Raw genomic sequence first — 13,479 nt, forward strand, 5'->3', positions numbered from 1 at the left:
TCCCCCTGTAGAGAACTGTATTTCATTTGTATCCTACTATATTTTCTCCGTAAGGCTACTATTTTTCTTCTGTTAGGCTACTGTATTTTCTGTTAGGCTACTGTATTTTCTGTTAGGTTACTGTTTTTTCTATTAGGCTGCTCTATTTTTTTTCAAAACTAAGTTAATGAAAGTTTATCGCCAGGCCTTGGCCTAGCGATCATTCAACATGCTGTGTAATTGGTAACGTTAAAGTGAGTTACATCACGACATTTCTTCACAACAAGAATTACCTTGTCCGTAGGAGGTGGCTGAGAGCCGGGAGGCAGTGGCGGCGGAGGCGGTGATGGCCGTGTCCAGCATGGTGTACAGGGTGTGTCAGCAAGACCCTCATCACTGTCGCCAACACGCACGGTAAGTATAGTGTACAGGGTGTGTCAACAAGATCCTCACCACTGTCGTCAACACGCACGGTAAGTATAGTGTACAGGGTGTGTCAACAAGATCCTCACCACTGTCAACACGCACGGTAAGTAGTGTACAGGGTGTGTCAACAAGATCGTCACCACTGTCAACATGCACAGTAGGTATAGTGTACAGGGTGTGTCAGCAAGACCCTCATCACTGTCGTCAACACGCACGGTAAGTATAGTGTACAGGGTGTGTCAGCAAGATCCTCACCACTGTCAACATGCACAGTAGGTATAGTGTACAGGGTGTGTCAGCAAGATCCTAACCACGTCATACATGGTAAGTAGAGTGTAATGGTAAGTGTGCCAAGTCGCAACCGTTTTGCTTTTCTCGACGGCTGCGTTTGGCACACTCTTTTCCGTCAACCTCTGTGAAGACTTCGATTTAGCCGCTGATTTTTCCCATGGAGATTAAACGGCTCCCTTCCGTCATCACTAAATTTAGTTACCTCGTCAACACATCGGCACAGTCACCCCCCTAATGTTCAATTGCATCATCAACCAGCCAGTCTTCATCTTCCCTCAATAAGACTGTTTTCTGTGATGGCATATTTAATCACATTTTCGATGATTTAATATAAATCCCATTTTCAAAGATTAATTCTAGTATATATATATATATATATATATATATATATATATATATATATATATATATATATATATATATATATATATATATATATATATATATATATATATATATATATATATATATATATATTAAATATGACCGAAAAAGTAAGATTAATAATTTTAACACGAATTTTCTCGATCTTTCTTGCGTTTCTTTTCACTGTTGATGGTAATTCAAAGATCAATTCTCCAAAATTCATTTTTATTTCTAGTCTGACGCGACACTTGAGCGCGTTTCGTAAAACTTATTACATTTTCAAAGACTTTAGTTTACAAACACACAACTGAAACTGAATAGAGCTTACACATCTTCGATTTTATATCTACATTTGGGTGAGGTGGATGAGGTGAAAACAAACTTTCAACAATGGATATTGAATGGGTATTAAATTCAAACACAAGACAGAACACGAAACAATGGGTATTGAATGGAAGTAATTGTAGAAAGCCTATTGATCCATATTTCTTGATGCTTCTATATTGGAGCGGAGTCTTGAAGTGTGTAGAATATAGTTGTGCATTAATTGGCTGTTGATTGCTGGTGTTGACTTCTTGATGTGTAGTGCTTCGCAGATGTCAAGCCGCCTGCTATCGCTGTATCTATCGATTATTTCTGTGTAGTTTGCTAAGATTTCTCTGGCGATGGTCTGGTTGTGGGAAGAGATTATGTTCCTTAATGGAGCCCTGTTGCTTATGCATCGTTAAACGCCTGGAAAGAGATGTTGTTGTCTTGCCTATATACTGTTTTTTATTTAGGCTTACAAAAGAGGCTTTGAGGCTTTTGTTAGAATTATTAATCTTACTTTTTCGGTCATATTTAATAATATATGTCTACAGGAAAGACTGCTACCAATATATATATATATATATATATATATATATATATATATATATATATATATATATATATATATATATATATATATATTACATTTTCAAAGACTAGTTTACACACACACAACTATAACTGAACAGAGTTTAAACAGCTTCGATTTTATACCTGCATTTGGGTGAGGTGATATGTTACAACAGTTTTGGATGAGGTGAAAACAAACTTTCAACACAAGACAGAACACGAAACAATGGGTATAATATTTTGTAAGTTAAAGGGAAGAATGGAAGTAACTGCAAAGGGCCTATTGGTCCATATTCACCATATATAAATAGAGTACTTATGCAGTCCCCGTGGCGTAGTGGTAAAACACTTGTCTGGCACTTCGCGAGCGCTTAGGCCTAGGTACGTATCCTGGCCGGTAATGATTGACCGGGCGCCAATCCTTAACTGTAGCCTCTATTTACCCAGCAGTGAATGGGTACCTGGTTGTTAAACGATTTGGTGGGTCGTATTCCAGGGAAAATTAGGATTAAGGACCTGCCCGAAACGCTATGCGTACTATTGGCTGTATACAAGAATGTAAGAACTCTTGTGTATATATATAAATAAAAGAATAAATAAAGTTTCAAATGTATTTAGTGCAGATCTTAGGTTCAGACGACATAAATGATAGGCTACAAACATAGCATAGGCCCAACAAAAATAGGAGTTCATACTCTGAATGTGTTTTCTGAACATGTACACTTTATAGTCTTTCAAATATGATAGAAATTTTTGATAATATGCGAATAAAACTTCATCTTCACCCCAAAACTGTCTAACACGGCAATTCTCCGTGTTAGACAGTTGGAATTCTCCGCAATTCAAAACCTTCACGGCTCCTGAAGGTTTATTATGTACATATTCAGTCATCCAATGGCCCATCATCGATACAGGTGATTTCTCATCTAAAGTATTTATAATAAATACCACTGGATCATTATTCAATTTCTTAAAGTTTCCCCATATATCGTTCGTAAAATAAATTAATTAAATTAATATTAATTAATATTAAATTCCAATGCGATTCTTAAATTCCCTGTAGTTTCAAAGGAAACTGTGGCCTTTATTTCTTCTGGTAATAAATTAAAGGCCAGCAGAGTTTGTCCTTTAACGAACCGTTCGCAGGAGAAAATATTATTTACATTAAATCCTACAGCGTTCAAGACTGTGTAATATATTTTTGAACATTTATGGGGGACTTCACACGCGAAATTAAATAAACTGCAGTAATACCATTGACTGAAATATATACATTACTCAATGCAGAATTATTAAAATATGGGTTTAAGGTATAATCTCCATAAATGGCTTCCAATATCAATAATAGCCATGTATAACTTATCAGGGATCACTCTACCTCAGGATAGGTCCATAGTTAATGATTTATTGCCCTGCCCTAGAATATAGGTTTTAAAAAGGGTTTTATAAAATATATACGTTACTGCTTCATTATTTTTTAATTCAGAAAAATGTTGGGCTAGTGCTCGGTTAATAGCCACTTATCCAGAAGGGAATAGGGTTAATTTATAAACCATAAAAATATAATCTTTATATTATATTTATAGTTCACAATAGCCAATAACCCATTTATGACTAATTTAACTCTAAACGTCATTCTAGGTTATCCGTTAAATATTCGCTAATGAATGTAATATCAAGCAATAATTTAAAGCATGTATCAATACCTTGTTCTTTCATGTTAACAATTTTCGCATCCTGATCTAATATGGTCATAGTAACTTTGTGGACCTCCTCTGTACACTGTGCGCACACGAGAGCAGATTTCCCAGCTTTGGGGAAATCTGTACACTGGGGAAGTACTTGCAGATACTCTGGGATGTGTCTCTTGGTGATGTTTGGGGACTGAGAGATCAATTTCTCGCAAATATGATATGTCTGACAGCAAAGACATACTGTTGTATGATTGTAAACATTTTGATATAAGGAACGAGCTGAGAAGCACTCTTTATATATATATATATATATATATATATATATATATATATATATATATATATATATATATATATATATATATATATGTATATATGTATATATGTCAGTGTCAGACCATGGAGGAAAATTGAAACAGGAATTTCCTTAAGAACCTGTATGTTATACAGGTACTTAAGGAAATACTTAAGTACCTTAAGTATTTCCTTAAGTTTAAATTTTCCTCCGTGGTCTGACACTCTCACATTTTTAGTCACTTGTTTATTTTTCGTGATTTACACACACACACACACACATCTATATATATAACTGAAAACTCACACCCCAGAAGTGACTCGAACCCATACTCCCTTGGGCCACGCAACTGGTATGTACAAGATGCCTTAATCCACTTGACCATCACGACCGGACATAATGAGGTGATAGCCGAGGCTATTTGAACCACCCCATCGCCGGCACTCGGATAGTAATCTTGGGCATAGCATTTTACCAAATCACCTCATTCTTTGGGGCACACGTGAGGAACACAAATGCGAACAAGCCTGAATGGTCCCCAGGACAATATGCAACTGAGGTGCATATTGAATGAGAATGAGGTGATTTGGTAAAATGCTATGCCCAAGATTACTATCCGAGTGCCGGCGGTGGGGTGGTTCAAATAGCCTCGGCTATCACCTCATTATGTCCGGTCGTGATGGTCAAGTGGATTAAGGCGTCTTGTACATACCAGTTGCGTGGCTCCTGGGAGTATGGGTTCGAGTCACTTCTGGGGTGTGAGTTTTCAGTTGCATATTGTCCTGGGGACCATTCAGGCTTGTTCGCATCTATATATATATATATATATATATATATATATATATATATATATATATATATATATATATATATATATATATATATATATATGTAATATAAATTTACATAAATATAATAATATTATAAATAAATAATAATATAAATGATATAAAAGATCATTCTGGCATATATATATATATATATATATATATATATATATATATATATATATATATATATATATATATATATATATATATATATATATATATACATATATATATATGCCAGAATGATTTTTTATATTTTTTCCTATACTACTTATACCTGCACAGTGATCAGAGTCTTAGTGTGCTGTTACTACGTTTCAGACCATTCTTAGAGTACGTGAGAAATGAAGTTGGTGACTCTTGTGGGCGGAGAGACTCGGACGACCGACACCAGAATGTCAAACTGATGCTTAGAGCTCTTGGCAATGCTGGAATACAACCTGACAAGCACTTCTCAGAGAAGTGCTACATGGTAAGTGCTATAAGAAGCGCTGTAGCTGTTGTTATGTTCACAGCCCCGCTACTGTGCCAGATAAGTCCTCTACGGGCTCACCATAGCCCGTGCTACCTGGAACTTTTTGTTTCCAGTAGCTGAATCTATAACAACAACGTTGTTATGTTACCATATACTTGACGCTCGTGACAGGTTTAGTGTGTTGGATTCTTTATTGGTTCATAAATTACTGGTTCGCTTATCCCAACAGGGCCTGACTTTCTGGGACTTATTGGGCCCTTGGTACATACTGATAACTGTATTTTGCCACCAGTTACGTAATAAATATAAGACTTGACACTTTTCCCCGGTAACTTTTGAAACTTCAAAGATTACTAACTCCATTTACCAAAAAAATAAAAAGGTATTAAGTTAGGTAATTAAGTTTAACTAAAATTGTGGAATAATATATTATCACGTTATGTAGAGAGATGAGAGCCAGGGTCGCTTTTTATATGGCAGTGTATGTTTTAGGGTCAAGTTGGCAACCGTAACCGGTAGCCAGCAAGGTGAAGGCGAGAGAGTTGCACAACATATTAAATCCTTTAATGCAAGCTGAAGTATGTTTACTTTAAATTCATGATGGTAGAAGTGCTCTTCACAAGGTCACACCTGGCCTTGTCTCACAAGGTCACACCAGGCCTTGTCTCACAAGGTCACACCTGGCCTTGTCTCACAAGGTCACACCTGGTCTTGTCTCACAAGGTCACACCTGGTCTTGTCTCACAAGGTCACACCTGGTCTTGCCTCACAAGGTCACACCTGGTCTTGTCTCACAAGGTCACACCTGGCCTTGCCTCACAAGGTCACACCTGGTCTTGTCTCACAAGGTCACACCTGGCCTTGCCTCACAAGGTCACACCTGGCCTTGCCTCACAAGGTCACACCTGGTCTTGTCTCACAAGGTCACACACCTGGCCTTGCCTCACAAGGTCACACCTGGCCTTGTCTCACAAGGTCACACCTGGCCTTGTCTCACAAGGTCACACCTGGCCTTGCCTCACAAGGTCACACCTGGCCTTGCCTCACAAGGTCATGTAAATAGAGTTGCTGTCTCCCACACTTGGGGTAGGTGGTTAGAAGTTCCCAGGGCCCAAGTGAATAAAATGTTATTACCCATATTTATTGTGATTAAAAATTATATATATATATATATATATATATATATATATATATATATATATATATATATATATATATATATATATATATATATATATATATATATATATATATATATATATATATATATATATATGTCGTACCTAGTAGCCAGAACGCACTTCTCACCCTACTATGCAAGGCCCAATTTGCCTAATAAGCCAAGTTTTCATGAATTAATGTTTTTTCGACTACCTAACCTACCTAACCTAACCTAACCTAACTTTTTCTGCTACCTAACTTAACCTAACCTATAAAGATAGGTTAGGTTAGGTTAGGTAGGGTTGGTTAGGTTCGGTCATATATCTATGTTAATTTTAACTCCAATAAAAAAAAATTGACCTCATAGATAATGAAATTGGTAGCTTTATCATTTCATAAGAAAAAAAATTTGAGAAACTATATTAATTCAGGAAAAATTGGCTTATTAGGCAAATCGGGCCTTGCATATTAGGCTGAGAAGTGCGTTCTGGCTACTAGGTACGACATATATATATATATATATATATATATATATATGTCGTACCTAGTAGCCAGAACGCACTTCTCAGCCTAATATGCAAGGCCCGATTTGCCTAATAAGCCAAGTTTCCCTGAATTAATATATTTTCTCTAATTTTTTTCTTATGAAATGATAAAGCTACCCATTTCATTATAAATGAGGTCAATTTTTTTTTATTGGAGTTAAAATTAACGTAGATATATGACCGAACCTAACCAACCCTACCTAACCTAACCTAACCTATCTTTATAGGTTAGGTTAGGTTAGGTAGCCGAAAAAGTTAGGTTACGTTAGGTTAGGTAAGTTAGGTAGTCGAAAAACAATTAATTCATAAAAACTTGGCTTATTAGGCAAATCGGGCCTTGCATAGTAGGCTGAGAAGTGCGTTCTGGCTACTAGGTACGACATATATATATATATATATATATATATATATATATATATATATATATATATATATATATATATATATATATATATATATATATATATATAATATGTGTGTGTGTATGTATATAATCACATCATAATTATTTGCTAAAATTAATGTAATTTCATCTACAACAGAATCGAGGATTGCCGCGTGAAGTGCGCATAGCGGCCTTGGAGACCTCGCGGCGTGGCGGCTGTCTCCCTCTGAAGTCCCCCTGGAAGGTAAAACAGGACACGAGTTTCCCTTAATGGTAACACAGGTCACTAGTCCCACTTACTGTATGGCAATAAGACCATAAATCCCCTATAGACGGAAAGAGACACCATAAGTCCTTTTAGATAGTAAGACAGACTGTCCCTTTATACGGTAAAACTAAGTACCCTTCGACAATAAGACGGGCAACCAGTCCCAGGGGACGATAAGACAAGCCACTGATCTCCTTGAATGGTAAGACAACCCAATGGTCTCCCTAGATTGTAAGACAAGCCACTTGTCTCCCTGGATGGTAAGACAACCCAATGGTCTCCTTAGATTGTAAGACAAGCCACTTGTCTCCCTAGATTGTAAGACAAGCCACTTGTCTCCCTGGATGGTAAGACAACCCAATGGTCTCCCTAGATTGTAAGACAAGCCACTTGTCTCCCTGGATGGTAAGACAACCCAATGGTCTCCCTAGATTGTAAGACAAGCCACTTGTCTCCCTGGATGGTAAGACAGTCCCTTATAATGGTAAAACAACTAAAATTAACAGCTACACAGGCATTGAGTTCCCAAGCACTGTAGAAAACACAGAGGACACAGGACAGAAGATGAGTGGAATAGATGTAAAGAAACAACCGAAGTTACTACATAGCAATATTGCAAAGTAAAATGACAGTGAATAACCAAGTGACTAGATTATGCAAGAAGGGAAAAGAACACACAGAAAAACACCAACAAAAATGAGGATTGAGGATTCTCTCCACACTTCCTCGGGAACTCATTTTTGGATTCAGCTGATTTCCTTGGGCCTGAGTGTGCTGGTAGCAGTCATCCAGGGAGCGCTCTCAGTATCGGTGAAAGCCGAAGCCTCCTTTATGGACGCCTCCTAAGGCAGGGATGCCATGGACCGTGATAGCTTGTTCCACAATAGGCGATCGTCTCTTGAAGAATGAGCCAGCAAACGATGCCCCAGAGCGAGATGCTAAGAGGATGTCTTCGCCTACAGAGGGTCTTCCTCCTGAGGTGCCTTTTTCCTCATTAATGGTTGTCCTAATCCAGTTGGCAACAGGTCAGTGTGTATTTATGAATCCTCATACTTTAAGTGCTGTGATTGAGACTTCAGTTTTGTGGTCACATTGCCTGCCTGATACTGTGCGAACTTTGGGTAGGGGTGCAGCTCCGAAGCTGCATATCAGGATGCAGGCTCCATCACATGTCTGGCTGTCGGAATTAACCACACTGGAAAACTGGCCTGTCAGGTGTCAACAGGTGTTGTCCCAGGAAGAGGAGTCTAGGGCTTCGTTTGGGAAGATCGGACCAATTGATCCAAGTGTTGAAGTGGATGACATTAAAACTGCTCTGCATGTGTTAAGAGGTGCATCAGTGGGACTATTGGAAGTTGCTAGGACGTCCATGGTGCTTGTGAAGTTTCACGGGCCCCTCCTTGACTGGGTGGCACCATACAGGACCCCGTTTCAAACCCTATAATTTTCCTGTGTTACAATACTTTGCACCCATCTATTGGCTCATAGTCTACTCACGTGCCATAATGCAGCTCGCTGCCCAAACTGCAACAGCACAGGTCATAAGGATCGGTACAATGGTGGGTTCTCTGCCACTTCTCAGTCTTTTGTTTCACAGCCCTTACGAGGCCACATCCAAGAGTTGCCTGTTATACCTTAAGGCTCTCCAGTTGGATATAGACCATAAAATCTACATGCCTTCAATCACCATACCGTATCTTCTCAACTCCTGGCTCCTTCAGGTCGGGTCACTCCACAGGTAGGGTCTGGTAGACGCCTAGTCTGTCCCAGCTGAATGCATTATACACAGAGGATTCTAATCGATTTTCCTACCTGTCTCACCACCACATCGATGAGAACTCTACCACAGATTCAGTCATGGACACTCAGTCCTGGCTGGACCTTGGCACTCGTCACCTTCCCGCCTCTCCTCAGAGGAGCTAGCACCGATGTCGTCGTTACACATATCGACTGGTAGGTTCAGCTCCATCAGATATGCTCTGGCTCCCCAAGTGCCTTCCCAGGGAATTAAGTCATCACTGGAACACATGGCCTGGCGTGCTGCACCTGTTGTTCACAGGCTGTGGCAGGAGGGTTCACAAGCTGATCAAAGTTTCCAAGGGAAGCTCCACTCAACAGCCCTTAGATTGGCTGTCATTGATACCCCGCATATATATATAATCATAATGGATTGGCACTGTAATGATAGTTCCTGCATTTTACTTACTTTGTGTGAAGGTTTTATTGCATTTTCTAGTTTTTTTTCTTTGGAGACGTCTGTGACACCTGTGGTCAGAAAGGTAGTTGCTGTAATTCAGGGATATGGTGCCCAATTCTGAGAATACTGCGGTGTTTTGGAATTTTTGTTCCCCTTTTAAGAAGACGCAATTCCTTCTAAATTTTCTCCCCAGCTCACCACCATTGGTCGTGGGACTCTGTGAAAAATGGCTCTCTGGCAATCTTTCCTTCACTGTGGTGGGGGTATATGGTCTACAGACAGGATCGAGCTATGCAGGATGGAAAGTGTCTTGTCCTCTTGGTCAAGGACTCAGTTCCAGTTCGTTGCTCTGGCTCCGCATCTTTCCATCTGGAGTTCATGGCAGTGAAGGTGGCCCTCTTCCATCAGAGGGGCACTTTAGAGTTCTTTATAACCCTTGCCTACCAGTAACTGTAAGGAAGATTGCCCACTATTTTGGCAAGATCTCAGACACCTGCCTCATCATAGGTAACTTTAATGCTGGCACTTATCATGGCAACCAATGCTACCGAGTCGCTTCCACAACACGGCCGGCTGGGCCTTGTCTCAATTTCTCCTCGACTTCCCAGACTTCTCCTTACTGATGCCACCAGGTTTGGGAACTCGGACAGACCCTTTCAATATGCATACTTCCATATTTTATTGCATCAGGAGAAGCCCCTTTACGATGGTACAGATATTGACTGCCGTATCTAGGAATTGATCACATTCCTCCATTTGCTTTGGAGGAACTGTTTGTCCTGCTCTGACCACGTGGAGATCCAGATGGGTCTTCTTGGAGAACAGGTGGCTTGGCTATGAGGCAGATGACTGGTCGACCCTTCCTCCAGTTGCGCCGGATTTGCATGCGTTGGTGGATGCTTTCTCTGAGTCCCTCTTCGGTATGGGCTCTTGACATCTTTAAGAAGACTAGTGGCCAAACCTCCATCCCATTCTACTATGGAGCACCATGGTGAACCCCCCAATTGCAGGTAAACAATTCTAGACCGGCGCTGTGCATGGAATTCATGGCATCGCCACCCCACTCCACTGCAGTAGCAGACTTCCTGCAGGGCGGATGTCAAGTGTTGGCGAGTAGTCCTTCTTGCCAAATGCAAGGCCTGGGCTAATTATTGTGCCTCTCTCCGATTCGAGTCCTACTCCTACAGGAGCCCAGGCATTCACCTGATCTCAGGCAGCTAATTCCTCAAGATGCCTGTGAGCTACTCCTGGCCTTCCATCCCTCTCCAAGACCCCAGTAATAATGCGAACCTGGAGAAGGTACAGACAGCTAAGCTTTTAGTGACCACTTTCAAGAGGTTTTCTGTTCTCCACTCATCCCCTGCAGGTTCTGCAGGTTGGGGCACTCGACAGGGTAAGGCCTAGCTTGGGATCCTGATCGTCCATTTACATCTGGAGAGCTCGAGGAGGCCCTGTCACTCCAGAACAGGTATAGTGCTGGGGATAGGCAGCATCCCATATGAATTAATTTGGAGGGCGCCTGTGGTCTTGCTTTTCCACCTGCTTCACTTCTATAATGTCTACTGTCCTCTGGTGTCTTCCCTAACCCATGAAAATGTGCCATTCTTCTCTCATGTCCAAATAATGGACACTTATCGCCAAAGGAGGTGCTTGGTGCAGCATTCTTCGACATCAAGAGTGTATTTGACTCTACTTCCCATTCGGCTGTCCTTCAGGGCTTGGCTCAACTAGGACTCTTGGCTTCAGTGATGGGGATGGTTTCAGAACTATCTGCAAGGCCGTTTATTCAGAGTGGCGGTAGGTGGTGTCGTTTCAACGTCCTGCCCTGTCTCTCGTGGTATTCCCCAGAGAGCGATCTTCAGCCTGCTTTCATTCTCCAATCTTATGTCTGATCTCCCAGTCTTCTGTGGTGCCCATGTTTTTGCACATGACAAAGTAACCCTTGTGGTAGATGGTGCTACTCTCCTGGAGGTGCAAGGTTCGCTGAAAGATGCAGTGACCATATTCTCTGCCAGTGTGATGAAGAAGGGACTCTCCATCAACCTGGAGAAGAGTTGCATCATGTGTGGGTCGCAACTCTTCTCCGAGTTGATGGATAGTCCAGCCAGTTGAGACCGCCAGAAGTGATTGTCTCCTGGTCGCCACAGATCACAGGTGGCTGGGAATGGTCCTCAGTGGCCCGTGGGTGACATGTGCCTTACCGTCTGGCCTTATTCCAATGTTGCGCCAACATCATGAAGTGGCTCTTCAGGGTGGTATGTGGGACTTCGTCGGAGTCACGCCTAACCCTCTATAAGGCCTTCATTCATAGCAAGATCATGTATGCAAGTGAAGTCTATGGCTCAGCAGCTTTATCAGTCTTGGAACGACTGGATCCTGTCCAAAATGGTGCCCTCTGCTCCAAATGCTAGGCTGGAGTGAACGAAGGATTTCTTAAGGAAGACGTCTATTATGACATCCTTCGCCATACCTTCTGCTTCACAGGACACATCCGTGGCCAGAAGAGGCTGTAGGGATCCCATCCCTCTTCGCTATTTCCCGGTGAAACCAGGGCGCATACGATCCCGTGATCGACTTCGACTCTCAGTCCACAATAACAACAAATGTGTGAGAAAATAATTGCCAGTTTTTATGTAGTTTTCAATGAGGGAGAAGATCACATTGTTAGGAGAGGAGGTAACCCTTGAAGAGTGACTGATAAATATAGAGGTAACTTCAGAGTAAGTAATGAAACAACTTGCATCACAAAATTATTTTGAACCTATTGGACCAGTCAGTGTGTCACCTTGGTTGTTGAAAGAAGTGCAGAGACCTGCAGTCCTATTCTAATTCCAGATATTCTAACTTTATTCTAACGTCCTTAACAAAATCTAAATGCTCGTTAAGCCAGCTTCCAACGCCTATTTATGCAAGAAAAACAGTTTACACACCTACAACTGATGACGTATTACTTGAGGAGTGCGTCGCAGCAACCCATCCTCTGCTCGAATTAGAAGTCAGTAAATGCTTCATCAATGTACTATAAACACAAATAATCCCCAACAGAATATAAATTCCTAACCTGTGTTCAATACACATGTGAAAGGGAAGAAGTAGTATGGGGTGAAGGGAAGGGTGGAAGGAATATTGGGGCAATCAAACATAGAATAAGAAATAGGGAAATAAGGTAAGTAAGGGAACATTGTCCCAGTAGTACTGTTTGGTTCTCTTTCTCGACTCACACACGAGAATTCTGAGTTCGAATCCCGAGCGGAAAAGAAATAGTTGAGGCCGTTTCTTATCACATAATGCATCTGTTCACCTAGCAGTAAATAAGGACCAAGGAATTAGTCAGCTTGTTGTTGGGTTGCACCCTAGGCAGGCTTACTTCATCACCCACCAGATGGAAGAGTAATAATTCTTAATTAATTATATTATAATAATAATAATTATAATAATAATTTTTGTAATTAATAATTAATACTCTTCCTTCTGCTGGGTCATGAAAGAAGCGGGCCTCGGGTGAAAGAGGGCTGTGACGATCTCTGTCTGGAACCAGTAGGTGCGGGGCTCGGTCGTCCACCTCCTGGGACGACTGAGGCCTATACTGGCCCAGGCTCTGCTTCAGGAGGCTGGGGTCGTTAATACCCTTGATGGGGTGGTTCTTCTCCGGCCCCGACCACGGCGGTCTCCGGGTTTGGAGTCCCTA

At 41.0% G+C, this 13,479-nt stretch overlaps 1 protein-coding gene across 1 annotated transcript in view; it reads left to right on the plus strand.

Annotated features, from left to right (window-relative positions):
- The window catches only part of LOC123770248 (uncharacterized), a 327,397-nt gene that overhangs the window by 126,499 nt on the left and 187,419 nt on the right, over positions 1–13,479 (plus strand). The window contains exons 12-14 of the mRNA XM_069339624.1: positions 284–393; positions 5,082–5,232; positions 7,484–7,570. Coding sequence (XP_069195725.1) covers positions 284–393; positions 5,082–5,232; positions 7,484–7,570 — 348 coding nt within the window. The remainder of the gene's footprint in view (positions 1–283; positions 394–5,081; positions 5,233–7,483; positions 7,571–13,479) is intronic.

This window comes from Procambarus clarkii, chromosome 42 (assembly GCF_040958095.1).
Source record: "Procambarus clarkii isolate CNS0578487 chromosome 42, FALCON_Pclarkii_2.0, whole genome shotgun sequence".
Classification (NCBI taxonomy): domain Eukaryota; kingdom Metazoa; phylum Arthropoda; class Malacostraca; order Decapoda; family Cambaridae; genus Procambarus; species Procambarus clarkii.